Source organism: Neodiprion virginianus, chromosome 6, assembly GCF_021901495.1.
Source record: "Neodiprion virginianus isolate iyNeoVirg1 chromosome 6, iyNeoVirg1.1, whole genome shotgun sequence".
Classification (NCBI taxonomy): Eukaryota; Metazoa; Arthropoda; class Insecta; order Hymenoptera; family Diprionidae; genus Neodiprion; species Neodiprion virginianus.
In genome coordinates, this window is record NC_060882.1 from 13,142,502 (window position 1) to 13,158,727 (window position 16,226).

At 41.3% G+C, this 16,226-nt stretch overlaps 1 protein-coding gene across 4 annotated transcripts in view; it reads left to right on the forward strand.

The window, feature by feature from the left end:
• The window catches only part of LOC124307480 (dipeptidase 1-like), a 1,861,010-nt gene that overhangs the window by 1,176,681 nt on the left and 668,103 nt on the right, over positions 1–16,226 (forward strand). For all 4 annotated transcript variants that reach the window (XM_046769153.1, XM_046769154.1, XM_046769155.1 and 1 more), the window contains exon 9: positions 14,921–15,097. In XM_046769153.1, the coding sequence (XP_046625109.1) occupies positions 14,921–15,097 (177 nt within the window). The remainder of the gene's footprint in view (positions 1–14,920; positions 15,098–16,226) is intronic.

Sequence of the window (16,226 nt, forward strand, 5' to 3'; positions counted from 1 at the left end):
GAGAACCTTATGATTAATTGAAATAAGGATGTCTTTGAGTGTTATTTACCTTTTGAATTAAGTAAGTGGACTAAGATGTAGTCGAATTCACAATTACAATTGGTGGAAACAGTGTTCTTTTGAGTGACGGTAGACAATGTCAATCATCAAGTTATTTTATATGTGGGAGTTAATAGTTGGAAGTCATTAATTGAAAAGATTAAAAAACTATGTTTTTTCACAGTCAGTATGTCATTGTGTTAAAAGGTTATTGAAGAAGGTCTTTTTAGCAATGAAATTAATTCACAGGTGTCAAAGAAGTGGAGGTAGGCTCTTTATAATTAAGTTCTACATGTCTAACGAAATATTGTTGGTTGAACCAATTGAGTCAACAGGTGAATAACGACTGATGGGAGAAAACAATGTAATCCAGAGTGAAGGTGAACCTATTATAAACAATTATACAGAAAAACAATAAATATTTTGTAAGAAAAGTTATGTAGAAAGGACTGTATAATGGGGACAAAAAATTTTTTTGTATGTAGTTAAGGTTAAACAATATTTGTTGTGTGTGCGGAGATTAGAGGTTTGTAAATATTACTTAAATGTTCAACATCTTGTCTAAGATTAACCGAATTGGTATGACCTACAATGTTGCACATTTCTAATAACAGTCTTCTATAATAATTGTGTTCTTCACAAAGGATGTTTGTGTTGTCGTAATTAAAAGTGTGTCGTTTATCGATACTATGTTTCGTTAGAGCTGTGAGACGTTCTTCAATCTCATGTATGTTGCGTTGGTGTTCCCTAATTCTAGTGTTGAGATGTCGACCAGTTTGACCTATGTAGACTTGATTGCAATCATTGCATGGTATTTTATACACGACATTAGATCGTTTGCCCATGGGGATCTTGTCTTTGCCTGTATCAAAAACTAGTTGTAAATCTTTTGAATTTTTTCCAACAAACTTGACATTATATTAGGCGAATAAGCGGTTAAGTGACTCAAAGAGGCCGGATACATGTGGGATGGGGATATATGTAGTAGCGGGTCTGTTGCTATCTTCAGCGGGAGCAGAGTCAATATTATTGTCAGGTATGTTGTTGATGTAGGTGCGTCTCTTATTAATTTGTTGGTGTAATAGGCCATGAGGGTAATCATTCCATCTTAGTACATTGTATATGAGCGACAGGTTTTTTTCCTGGAACTCTGTACTAGCTAGTTTGATAGCTCGGTCAACTAGGTTAAAGATGGTGCCTATTTTGAAGGACAAAGGATGGTGAGAATTAAAATTCAGGTATCTTTGTGACCAGGTTTTTTTGTGAAACCAATCTGTCTTGATATTATTATTGTTGTGTATCAACAATACGTCTGAGAAACTGATGGCGTTATTTTTTTCTGTTTCGATAGTAAATTGTAATCTTGGATGGTACCGGTTAAAAATATTAAGAGTGTGATGTATTTTTTCATTTGGAACGGCAGTAAGAATATCATCCACGTATCGAAAATAGAACGGCAAATCAAAACCAAGATCGTTAATGCAAGACGTTTCCAAGTCTTCCATGACCAGGTCTGACAGGATTGGGGAGAGAGGAGATCCCATAGGCAAACCAAACTGTTGTGCATAAGTATCGTTATTAAATTTAAATATTGCGGAGTCAAAACATATTTTTAAGGCTTTTTCAAGTTCTATGAGGGGAATTGGAATCTTATTTTCCAAAGAAGCCCACCGGTTGTTTATTGCACGCAATGCGAGATCTGTAGGAACGTTGGTAAAGAGTAAAATTACATCTAAAGATATTAACGTGTAATTGTCCGGGATAATCAATGTTTTAATTTTATCAACTAAGAAAAAGCTATCCTTAACTCTCGAGATGGGAGGTGTGATATTGGTGGTGAGCCATAAATCAATTGTTTTGGCTAAGGTATAGATCGGGCTATTGACTTCCGACTATTAACTCCCACATGTAAAATAACTTGAAGATTGACATTGTCTACCGTCACTCAAAAGAACACTGTTTCAACCAATTGTAATTGTGAATCCGACTACATCTTAGTCCACTTACTTAATTCAAAAGGTAAATAACACTCAAAGACATCCTTATTTCAATTAATCATAAGGTTCTTACTATCAACAATATACGAGTATAATAGCTCTAAGAGTATTACATCTACAATATTTAAGTCTGATTACTTCTAGTCCTATTATTTATTTTACAAAAATCTTTTTGTTATTTTTGACAGTTTAAAAAAATAAATCGTTCTGAGGAGGGCCCATATCCGGGTCGAAACGTTAACTAAAAATACGTTTTCTTAATTGACCGATCACCAAGACTTTATAATAGACTGAAAAATTGATCATGAGTAGACAAGACGGTAAGATGCAGCCGATACCTGGGCAAACAGGCACCAGAACTTGGAAGGTGCTGCAACCCCGCAATAAACTAGCCTGAGGCTGGAACTGAGGGCATAGAACCGTTGTGAATATATGCGTTTGACACTCAGGGTGATACTTCATGAAGCAGAGACGTTTCGCCAGCAATACGATATTGAGCAGATCGAAGTTTCAAAATTCGAATACCATGTTAATTCATCAATTATTTATTTATTTATCAATGATGTAATTGGACAATTATTCATATTTATTCGTTTACCACGAGAATAGTTTTCAGAATACGGAAAGAAGTTTCCAGAAAACGAAAAAAAGTTTTCAGAAAATGGAAAAAAGTTTCGGGAAAACGAAAAAAGTTTTCCGGAAACTTTTTTCCTATTTTATTAACACGTAAAAAAAGTTTTCAGAAAATTGAAGAAAGTTTCCAGAAAATATTTTTCCCATTTATTTAAGATGTAAAAAAAGTTTCCAGAAAACGAAGAACAGCTTCCAGAATGTTACGTCCTCAAGACTTCATATTACTTTCCCACACTCTTAGTTACCTTACGCTCTGTGGTCCACTCTTATCGTTCGCGAGTCAGCAGATTTTTCTGTAACTCGCGGCTATCTTGCCTCCTACATCCCGCAGAACTGAGCAGATCTATCCTAGCGCTCAAGCAAGACACCTATCCGTCTTAACCAAGACCATACCTTTCTCCCTCGACCGACTTCGTTGCATTGACTCCTAATAAATAATCATATACTTCAAATCATTTACCTTTCCTCAATACCGATCCCTTTCTATTCCATTCACTTCCTGCGTTGGGAGTAGTAGCACGCAAGTGCGTAGTCGACGTGAACGGACCCTAAGATAGCCAAATAACACCTTGGCTGGGCGTGGAGTAAGCTCCGATTACCGCTCATCGGAGCCTACGCAATCCACCCCGTAACATTTTGGTGGCAGCGGTTTTGCCCGTCGACCTACTCGTTAGTGCAGTGCTGCATGTTTTCTACGAAAGTGTTCAGTGCTTAAAATTTCTAACGCCGTACCAATCAGTGATAACCGTGTTACGAACGAACTCTGGCCCACAAAGTACTTTGACAGGCATGCAGAACCTATTCAACTCGCCACGGACACAGGCTCTGCAAAGAATCTCCAATTCCAATAACTCCGTCACATTTTGGTACTATTGAAATTCATCTATACGTACGACGTCGAATAACGGTAGCGAGTGGAAATTCAGTACTATAGCCAAGTTAAGCCGCACACCGCATCTGAACACATCACCTTCCGAACCGACAAGTATTGAATGGACCGTTCCCGCTCATTCGGACTTCTGCGTCCCTGTTAGGACGAGAATCTGGACCCGAAAGTGGCATCGCCCTTAGACCCGGATTACCACACTTATTTATCAACACGACACGGAGTACCTCATCTATACCCTCCTCGTGCCGACGCATGACGTGTATCGCCTCTTCAAGTTTCACCTGCGTCCAGCCGCCTAGAACCATGCTGCACTCTGTTTTTGCGTTCACCTTCGCCCTGTCAGTCTATTCTAAATCTTAGTGTCAAGTTGATATTTTTATTACTGTACTTGCAATACCCTGCTTAAATCAACATGGCACCAACTAACGAAACCGGTTCAAATTTTTGGTCAGTAAAAGATGTCTTGCCCTTAATCCCCCCTTTCGACGGCCACAACATGCCCTTCGACTCAGTTGCAGAACAATTACGTCACGTAGGGAATCTTTTGAAAGCTTCGGATGGAATGACTTTCGCCAAATTTGCGCGATCAAAGGATACAGGCCCAGCTTCTCAACATTTGTTAGGTATCAATTGTAATGACGTCGAGGACCTCATAACTGCCGTCAGCCGAGCATACCGCCCGGATATCCCCAAACGCCAGTTATCTGCTCAATTGAATAGAATTAAACAACAACCATATGAGCGCATCATAGATTACTCGTGCAGAATGAGAGCAATATCAAAAGAAATAAGCACAGCGATCATAGCCAAGCACCCACCAGACGTAGCAACGCTTCGACTGAATGATCTAAAGAAGGATACCTCTAGATCGTTTATAAGAAGGCCTCAGCCAGAATTTGAGTGGAGAATCGCCACTATCAGACCATCACCGACCTTCGAAACTGCCGTCAGCATCGCCGAAGGTGGAGAAGCCAAGCTAATTAACCGTCAGATGCAATTCTCTGCACAATATTTTATCCCCTCTACACCCGTGTGTCTGCCGTTTCCCCCTATACTGCTCCTCCGTCTCAGGTGCCCGCCGCGGCTTCCTTTGCCCCCCCCCCCCCCCCCGATGTCATTGCCCACACCTGGTTACGCTCATCAACCAGCGCCTTGTACCGAGCCCAGACCCTACGCCCAAGCGCTCGATCCGAACACCTGTTCTGCTGGCCACGTTGATGCTCTGCCCAGCAGTTGTTAATTTTGCAACCACCAGGGTCACTCCATCACGAAATGTCACCGTCTGCAAAGTGAAAGATATTGTACCAAATGTCGCAGAATGGGTCACTTTCACAATGAATGCAACATGAACCAAGAACCACACTGCGACAATTGTGATCGCAGAGTCCACACAGTAGACCGATGTAGATCCTTTCCGCGTAATAATCAAGGCAATGCAAGCTCAAATAAACATTCAAACGGGAACATCGCCCGCGGGAAGAACGTGCCCTCGAGCAATGCAAACAATTAGCGTTCCGATCTTCAAGTCATATCCTCAAAACAGCTTCAGCTGACCCTCCACTAATTTCGATCGACACCCCCGCGCCGATGAAAATCTCTACATTTATTATTGACACCGGTGCAGACGTCAACTTGGTCGAAGAAGGTTCCGTTAGGCCCCTCGTACGACGAACAACCGACGAACGTTTGACGCTGACTGGTATAACAGTCAAAAAGACGCAAACTATCACAGAAACTGAAATCCGTTTTAATAATAAATCCCATACCTGTCACTTGGTCCCTGAGTCGTTTCCGATTCCGCACGACGGTATCTTAGGTCAGCCCTTCTTACGAAAAGAAAAAGCAACTATTTCTTTCAACTCAAACTCGGTGATGCTTGGATCCTCATTGACAATCCAGTTTGATAAATTCGATGAACCCTCGTCCGCGCCCGAAAAAACACGCGTCATTACAATACAGGCCCGTACCGTGAAAGCCATCTCACTGATAGTTGCGAACCCAGACACTTAAGTAGGTTACCTTTAAAAGCGTCGATTTAGGCAACAATGTTCTATGTAGTGAAGCGTTAGTAAAAAACCAGAACGGCATCGCTTACTCGTACGCGTTCTATTGTAACGAATCTGCAGTAGAGATAAGACTCCCGAAGGTAACCCTAGACGACTTCGACGAGCCACTGAGTACAGTCATGCCCAACGCTACGCCCACTGCACCGAGTAACCACCACAGCGATGCCCGCGCAAAAACCCTCGTTTCGCACCCAGGCCCTCTCCTCAGCGACTCCATCATTATTTCTGCCGCCAAGCGTACATCGCAACCGACGAATAATCCCCCCTCCTGCCCTATTCAGTCCGCTGACCTCGCGCAACTGCAATCCGATCCTCCTATCCCTGACGACAGTACACCCTGTCCCGGTGCCGCAACAGTGCTCTTGACTGACAGTAGGTCAGAAAGATTGGACGTCCTAAAGAGCAGCTTACATCTTGATTATTTGAATAACGCCGAAGAACAATCTATATTCAACCTTGTAACAGAAATTAACTATCGCTTTTATCTCTCAGGTGATAAATCAGGCCACACTAATTTATCTCATCACACTATCCCCACCACGGACAATACGCCTATTCATACCAAACAATACCATTTTCCCAAGATTAACATAGACGAAATCGAATCCCAAGTTGATAAACTACTCAAGCAGAATCTTATTGAACATTCCTTATCTCCGTGTAATTCCCCGGTGTGGATCGTTCTAAAAAAACTGGAAAGTGACGGCAATGAACGATGGCAATAAACGAGTTTCCCGTCGTTTCTTCCGTCCACCGTTGCTGCCACGTCTGTATGGTCGCGTCTCTTTCCGTCGTTAACGCGTCCCGTCGGGTCACGTCCGCGTCTCTTCCGTAGACCCTTTTGCGCTCGAACGCGAGAAGGTCTATGGGAATCACGCCTGCCACCACCAGAACGGCCTGGGCTGAGACCGTCCGATAGGAACAAGCGATCCTCAACGCGCTTCGTCTCTGTACCGTCGTCATTGCGTGACAGTATTTCTCAGTCTACAGGGAGTCTGCCCAGATCTCCGCACCGTAGAGGAGGATCGAGTTCACCGTCGACATCAAAAGTCTCTGTTTCCCTGGTCTCGGTCCGTTCGTGTTTGCCATCAGGCGGCTTAGGGATGCTATCCTTTCAGCCGCCTTCTGAGCCGTTCGTCGTATGTGAGGCCAGAAGGTCATCTTCGTATCCAGGGTCACCCCCAGGTACTTGACTTCCCCTCTGGTCTCAATCTCGTCCGTCCCGACCGTCATGCGTAATGTTGTCGGTATCCGTCTCCTGGTGAGAAGCACCAGTTCTGTCTTTTCCGTCGCGAGTTGCAGTTCGTGGTCAGTCATCCACCGTCCGACTCGTCTCATTGTCTGGTTCAGTGCGTATTGTGCCAGATCTGGAGTTCGTTCGACTATCACTGACGCCACGTCGTCAGCGTAAGCGACCAGGCTAACGCCGAGTGGGAGCTCCAGTCTGAGCAGGCTGTCGTATATCCCGTTCCAAAAGTCGGGTCCTAGTATGGAACCTTGATTGACCCCCGCGGTGATCTGTCGCGTCACTTGGCCTTCGATCGTTTCGTACGTCAGTCGTCTGTTCCGAAGGTAGTCTTCAACAACTCGGAGCAAGTAAGGCGGGACCCCGAAGTCGCCTCTCAGCGACCCTAGGATATCCACCCACCTGGCCCAATTGAAGGCGTTCTAAACGTCAAGTGTCACCAGCAGCGCGACGGGTCGCACAGCGTGGCAATGTCTGTCTGTCGACCGGAAGGAGTCAACCACCTCTTGGATCGCTTCAATCGTTGATCGACCCCTCCGGAAGCCGAACTGCTGGTCAGAGAGGCCTCCGCCGTCCCGTATCGCGTCCGTAAGTCGTGGTCGCAGAAGCTGTTCGTACAGTTTCCCTGTCGTGTCCAGTAAGCTCAGCGGCCGGTAGGCCGACGGCGTGCTGGGGTCACCCTTACCCTTTGGGATAAGGACCAACCTCGCCACCTTCCACCGGTCGCTGAATGTCCCTGTCGTAAGGCACGTGTTGTAGAGGTCGAGAAGTATCTCCGGCCTCAGGCTCGCCATCAGCCGAAGAACCTCCGCCGGTACCCCGTCCGGTCCTGACGCTTTACCCCTCTTCATTGCTTTGGTCGCTCCGACGAGCTCCTCGGCGGTGAAGACGAGGGGCGCCGCCGTCTCGTCGTCGTTCGTCGCGTCCGTACGCGTCGGGTGCGTCGGGAACAGTCCGTCGACGATCCGTCGTGCGGTTTCAGCATCCTGGAGTTCTGGCGGGATCCGGGCCCCCAGCCTACCGGTCACAATCTTGTAACCGGCACCCCAGGTGTCGCGATCCACCTCCTCGCAGAGCTTTTTCCAGCATCGCGTCTGGCTGTCTCTGATGGCGTACGTCAGTCGTTTTCGTTTCGTCTTGTACTCGGCCTGAAGGGTTTCCCTGTCGGGTCCTCCTCCAGCCCTCGTAACCCGTCGTCGTTTTTCCAGGCAACTTTTTCGCAGCTTGCCTATCTCGTTTGTCCACCAGTATTGTGGTGGTCTGTTGCGTCCGTAATGGCGGTGATAGTGATGATGAGTGCGTGGAGGTGAATGAACGGGAAGTGGGCATTGAGTTTGATAATGATTTTGACGGTTGCGACGTCGTACGCATTATATTCGGTTCGCTTCCGGATGAGATTGATTAAATTCATCAAATGCTGGGAGATATCGATAGAGCTGACGATGATGGTTATTATTCGAACTAGGATTGGTGTGTAGCACTACATTAAAATAAAATTCTAGTATTTTTCACACCTCCGCCGTATCACTCATCTTGAATAGGTGGAAACTTTTCGGATTGGAGATGTATTATGCATATAAATGATGAGTGCATGAGCATCAACTTTTCTATCTCGGCTTGCTCTTTTCACAGATTTTTCATCGCAAATCAATTATAAAAAGAAAAAAAATGCCATCTCATTCAAGTGATGATGACGATGAGTGGTCGATCGTTGATTGGGGCGAGGATGAGGAGGCTGAGGAACAGATAATTATAGGCTTTTTCGAAGCAACACGCGAGTTCTCGCTGGAGGAGCTTCGGGATCTCGTTGAGGACGCGCGAGCTGCTCGAGTGAGGCCAAACAGATAACATCATATAAATTACGGTGAAATATGTATGGAAATAATTGTAGAAAAATGGGCGAATGAAACTATCGTAATAATTATAGATGTCGAAAATAGCGTTGCTGATGATGATGATGATGATAATGTTAGCGAACAGGAAAACGATAATGATTTAATGGATTATTTCGAGGAATAAACCACGCTAAATTCATAATTATTGATTACATATTTTTCATAAGTAAAAATTCATAACATTTACATTTTGTATGACAGTACTGTAAAAAAATTAGTTTGAGTCAATTTTGGGATAATGAGATGTTTTATTCATATGGATTTGAAAATAATATGTATAATTTCACTCGTTAAAATTTAGAATATGATAATTCAGAATAGAATAAGAAAACTACATGTAATTGATGGTAAACAAAAAAATTGTTAAAAGCATTCAAAACGCCATTCTGAACCTTCCTTCAGGGGTCATTTCTAGGAATTTTTTCAATAGATCTGGCAGGTTTTTATCCTATCCGATTTATGCGCGGTTTTCCCGCGCCAAACAAGTCTCGACAGAAATTATTTTGGGTGTTTGTGTGTGTGTGTCAAATCCTATGAAAATAGCCATCTTGCGGCAAACCGCGAAAATGATCAACGGGGGGGAGGGGGGGGGGGTAGCGCCGCGGATTTGCGGGTGGGTAGGGCGGGGGGTTACGCTGCGGATTCAGGGGGGCGGGGCTAAGGGGGAGCACCGCCATCTCTGGATTCGAACTGTCCTTTATACACTACTGCGGAAAAACGGTTTGACGGGGTGAAATCAGCTCCCAAAGTTGAGCATCCTCAGTTGTTATTCCATAGTTTCGCATACTTTCAGATGAGATATTCAAATGAAACCAACTGAAGAATAACTCTTACAGCGAATAATGAAAAATGCATTTTTTTCGGTTACGACGGGCTTGAATAGACGAAAATTATATGTTTGAACAATTTTGACAACTAAAAAAATAATGTTTGGATTTCAATGAAATTAATTGCATTTGAAACAGCCGAAAAAGTAGGGGATACGTGTTTCTGCGGTTTTCGGAATAACGACACTTAGGCGGTGAACTTCCCTTATACAGGTGCCATTCCCATTAGAATCGCACTATTTTGCTTCAATTCGTCTCATTTAACATTAGAAAGTCCTTCCTAAGCAACAATGTAGGAGCTCCCAAATTTTATTCCAAATTTTATTCGATTTATTACGAAAACCACTTCCACAAATTGCCGAATGATTTCTGGCACATAGTTTCTTTCACGATCGTGAAATCTTCCGGAGCCCAGTATTTCAGTATTTGTGAGGTTACTGGAATTGATTGCGATCTTATAATTTTTGGAATCAACATGGCTAATGCTATAAACATTTAGGACTTTGGTTATTATTTTTTTCCAAAACGTTGTAAGAAATCGGAAAGTTAGCATGGATCGCCTTGTATACCATTGAAGGAATGGAAGTTATCTTGTGACGCAGAAGCACCAAAACAATTACATGTTGTTTCGGCAAAGTTCTAATTTTATCCGCGTGTTGCGACGTATCATGGGAGACATATGATAAAAATAAATCAGTTTTTCTGATTGACTGGCGCGTAAAAAAGAATAGAAGTCAAAAAATTAAAATAGCTTGTCCCCACCGCTCTCGCCGCTATTTGAACTTGGATCTGAATTTCAGGCGGCCGGTCCAATAGGTGCAGTCATTATGCGCAGTCGAGCATCAATTGATATTATTGATTCTGATCTTGCAACTTTGGAATCATCACATAGTAGATGTCACCAAATTATAGAAGTATAATATTGTTAGATTTATGAAACGAATACAATGAATGAGGAAAATGGGGATGTATTTTATTTCATCAAACTGACCACGTCAGTTCAGCTCCAAGTCTATAGTCTAATTTTCTCTCTCTTTTTCCGGTTTGATTTCTTCGCTATCCGTCGACCGTCAAGTGCATATTATTGTACAGCAATGAATACAAATCTCGACTTACTACAAACCAAACAATATAATGAATTATAACAATAATTTCTTATTTACTGTCACATATTTCCGTATTCCAAGGAATGTGCATTGCATTACTCATTATAAGTACTGCAATAACGGTGATCGTCGGAAAAATGATGAGAACATACGGACTTCTGGCATAAGGAACAATGATTAATCGCAATATTATCGCATCCTGAAATTTCACAATGTGAGGATTAAGTTTCTTCGAAATCGAAGTCCACAGGATTTTCGAATCTTTGTGGCTTCACTTCTGCGTAACCACTCTTAAACCAAGAAAACTTGAAAAGGTTGACATATCGTGGAAATGATAATTGATTGTGAGTCAAAAATTGCAATTCAATAATGTTATATCTCAGATGCAAATTTAGATCATAATTCATCAATAAAATATTGTCACAGAAATGTCTGACAAAATTTTTCCATACCCTAAAACCATAAATGTCAAAAATGTGATAATGTTCTGAAAAGAAAATAATATGATACTACTGTACACACTACTTTTTCATTTCCATAAGCGAATAATCACGGAATTTATAACCCGTTTACACCTGAAGTAAGTTTACCGGACTTCGATACTTCTATGTACACATCATCTGGTCTAAACAATGTCTGTTGCACAATTGCACTAAACATACCACTTGGTTCTTTTAGAACAACAAAAAGTGGGTAAAGAAGTATTCCTACATCTGATACAGTTGGATTAATTGTGTAACTATTCGTCGTAGAAGCAACTGACTGCACTCGACATTCCACCTTATTTTCTCCTTCGACTGCTAAAGTTCTTCCAGAATGCATCCCCAATTCGAAACCACTTTCATCTGAATTATACACATTCGATAAACCGTATATTTTTTTATTTTGCTTCACACCTTGTAGAAATTGTTCTCTGAAACTTTCGGTATTTTCAATAGTTTTTTGGTGATCAATTTATTAATTTTCCTCGATATGATACAATGGGCAATTTCGAATGAATTCACCCAATGTTCAGATGTTTTAAACCGAAAGTGTTCATGGCCTATTTCTTTTTGGGCTTGTAGTGCCTACCTTCGTAAATCATTATCGTGCACTGGTAATTCAGCATGAACAGCGAATTTGAAGTTCCGCCATGTGTCGACACAAATTCTAGCTATTTTTTCCTTGTATATTCCGCCCTTATTCAAATAATGAGGCCAGCGACGTAATTGGTGAACAGATTTTCTTTTTTGAACTTCTGGCGGACACTATCGATGTTCATTTTTTTAAACCTGCAATAATAAACTGCTCTTGACTTGTGTTCGTATGATAAGTTTTCGTCATTGCTTCTGCATGCGTCTGGTGACGATTTTGGTTCATTTTGGTATATTTTCATTCGGTTCTGCAAAGTACAGGGAATTTTCTTCCTCCATCTCAATGCCAATATATTTCTCTATTGCATTTAACAATATAGTTTCAAAATGGTTTTTCAACTGTATTTCCTCATTGTTTACGCGCATTTGAGCAATATTTATCGCTTGAAATTTGTCATAAGTAACTGTATAACGTTGAAAGGATCGATCTTCATCTTTGTTATGGAAACGAACCCTTGCACTTTCAAATTCTCAATTACATATAAACTACAAACAACTTATGCAAACACACCACTTCGCGTTTTTAAGCGCTAGTTAACCAGAAAAACTGATTCATTTTCATCATATGTTTCGCATGATACGTCGCAACAGGGAGATGAATTTGGAACTTCGCCGAAACAAAATGTAATTGTTTTAGTGCTTTTGCGTCACAAGATAACTTTCATTTCTTCAATGGTATACAAGCCATTGTATGTTAACTTTCTGACTTCTTTCAATGTTTTGGAAAAAAATAATAACCAAAGGCCTAAATGTTTACAACATTAGCCATTTTGATTCCAAGATTGCAAGATCGCAACCGATTCCAGTAACCTCACAAATTACGAAAGTACCGGGCTCCAGAACATTTCACGATCGTAAAAAAAACTACGCCAGAAACCGTTTGGCACTTTGTCGGAGTGGTTTTTGTTATAAATGCTGACGAAATGTATTGAGACGAAGAAGCTCCCAAATTGTTGCTTAGAAAGGACTTTCTAATGTTAAATAAGACGGATTAAAGCAAAATAGTGCGATTCTAATCGGAATGGCACGTGTATAAGGGTAGTTTTTCCCCCAAGTGACGTCATTTCGAAAAACGCAAAAACACGTATCCCATACTTTTTTCTGCTGTTTCAAATGCAATTAATGTCATTAAAGTCCGAACATGAGTTTTTTAGTTGTAAAAATTTTAGAACTTTCAACTCCTATAATTTTTGACTATTCAACCCCGTCGTAACTGAACGAAATGCATTTTTCATTATTCGCTGTAAGAATTATTCTTTAATTGGTTTCATTCAAATATCTTAACTGGAAGTATGCGAAACTATAAAACAACCACTCAGGATGCCCAACTTTCGGGGTTGATTTCACCCCTCTAAACCGTTTTATCGCCTATAAAAAAAAATTAAAAAAATACGTGTCGCTCAGATTTCGACGAAGAATAACATATCCTCAAATGGTCGAATTCGAGAGGAATACCTCAGTCGATTTCCTTGTGAGTCCTGTCAAAGACAGTGAAACAGCTCAGAGCAACATCTCATAGCGAAGCAGACGATTCATTATCACTTTTCGCGACTGTTTCCTGTCCTGATTTAAAATTGCAATGATAACGTTTATCCTATGCTGTAAATAATTTCATCCACATACATTCTTACATCGGGTGCTCAAGAGACGAAAACTTTCTATTCACACATATTAAGCATAAGAAAACAAAGAATTCACTGGTGAAGAGAAAAATTAACGATAACAGAGTCAGGTCGGCTAGGTGGTCTAGTGAAGTAAGGCTCCAGTCAAGCATCTCTAGACGCCAGGTTCGATTCCTAGCTCCATCGTCAATTTTTCGAAATCAACAGTTTCTCTAATTTACATCTCCCAACAATGAACTTCTCATAATTAATGATGTGCACATCCGCATATCATTTATTAGACGGCTTTGTCCGTCTTGCATTGCTTTCTATCGGAAGCGTAAGATTCTAACATGTAAGTATTCATCTACATACATTCTTACATCGGGTGCTCAAGAGACGAAAACTTTCTATTCGCTGTAAATAATGTAAGCAAATGTGTCAGTCGTGATAACCACATCCATTGGCAAGCCTTTAAAATACTTCATAAGAATAAAAAGAAAATGCTAGTTTTGAAATCAAGTATACAGATGATGAAAGAGTTTCCAATCTTGCAGGATATTCAGATGCGGGCTACGCGAGCTATATTAATACAAGATGGTCTACTACAGGCTATTTGTTTAGATTTGTATGTAGTCCGATCACTAAGAATGTGCAGCGTCAGAAAATATGTAATAACGCTGAGCACAACTGAGACTGAATCTGTAGCAGCAGCAGCTGCTACCAAGGAAGCGACTTGGTCGAGAAAATTATGAAATGAGCTCGGGTACCGATGTAATCAACTTACGACACAATTTTTCGTTAATCAGAGTACTATTGGGCTGAGTCGGAACCCTGCATTTCGCAAAAGAACCGAGCATATCGATAACTGATACCGTTACATCACAGAAAACTTTGAAGTTGGTGAAATTGTTTTGGAATATGTGCCAACCGAACACCAACAGGCAGATATATTCACTAAAGCAGTATCAAAGTAACGTTTCAAATTTTTGTGCCAAGAATTAGGGATGAAAGAGCCAAATGAATGAATAAGAAGGAAGAATTAGAAAGTATAGAAACACGGCGAATATTACAATAAATTTTATGTATTTGTTCTATGTGTGAGAGAAGAAGGTTGAGCGCGCGTACGACCAGCGCTGTTATTTTGAGCAATACAGTTCGATCAATGTATCATACGGCATGATAAAAGTTTATTAAAAATAAACAAATATTTTTTTATTATAAGGAGATCCCACACAATTTTTCAGCTTACCCTTACCACATGTAAATCGGTAGCCTAATATGGTCAGCCGCGTCCACGGTTGTAACGTTGCAAATCAATCATTTGAATAACAAATAACTTGACAAAATAGCTATTCATTCAAAAATTCAAATTTTAAGAAATGAAATCAATTGAAATTACATTCAATAAATTTATATTGATTCAATTTATGCAAATAACCCTATATCTATCAGCACTGCATAAAACTTGGTTATGACGTATTACAGGCTGTTGTGAAAGAACTGAACAGACTAGGGATGCTGGTTGATTTGTCTCATGTCTCGACGAAAACCATGAAAGCTGCATTACAAACGACCAGAGCTCCAGTGATATTTTCTCACAGCGCAGCAAGGGCCCTATGCAACTCAACCAGAAATGTGCCTGACGACGTCCTTCGGAGTTTGGTGAGTTTTGAAGGCACAATATTGATGTCTTATAATACTCTACCAGTGAACGGAATTCGACTTTATTCAAAAATTTCCGTCACCAGAATATAGGATCTTCGGAAGAAAGAGTCGAAAGATCTGTAAAATGTATGATGATGTACAACCAGTGTTGTAAAAAGTACTTGATTTTTAGTACCTAGGTACAGGTACAGGTTTTCAAGATGTACCTGTATCCAGGTACTTATGTACTTTTTTTATGGGAACTATGAAAGCAATCTGAAAAATATGGACAAAATTATAGACCAGACGAACACATTACTTCATATTGAGCTCATCGTTTATTAAATTTGTGAAATTTTGAACGTTACATATTTTACACTACTAGGTTATTATATTTCAAGAACAGCAGACATTCGAAATTGTCGTCGGTCAACTTGTTTCTTCGCGGCATCAGGCTTTGTCCTCCAGCGCTAGATGCACGCTCTACTGGGGCGGAACTCGGAAGCAGACTGTTATATTTTAGGAATATTTGTTTTGTAATTGGGTACCGCTCTGAACTATCCAGAGTAGTATATCTATGAGAGTTCTACTTACAGATTCCTGTTACCGACACTTACCGGCATTCTCCCCAGACTCAAACCCTTTACCGCGATGACGTCACAGTCTGCTGTACCGACTTGAGGTCAAAACCGTGCAACCTTACGGACAGTTGAATCGGTCGACGGTGAAAATCGCACTGCTTGACCAACAATTCTTATCGGTCAAAAGTCAAAATCATGCTGTTATACCGACAATCTTACCGACCGGAGGTCAAAGTCTTTATGTAGTGCTCGTCTGCCAACGATAGAGGGTGCAGCGGGGGCGAGAACTTTTTTACCGTCCCGCATTCTTTTCCCACGAAAGGACTGCTGATGTGTAACATTAACCACTCCAAATTCCTTTCCCACGGTAGGACTGCTGATGTGTAACATCAACCACCCCTACATTTTTTTCCCACGTTATCAACCACGTGACATTCCAAAATTAATAGTTCCGAGAATGGTTTTTTTATCCACTCGGATATCGCTGACGTGTACCATCAACCACCTCACATTCCTTTCCCACGTTATCAACCACGCGACATTCCAAAATTGATGGTTCTGAGAAT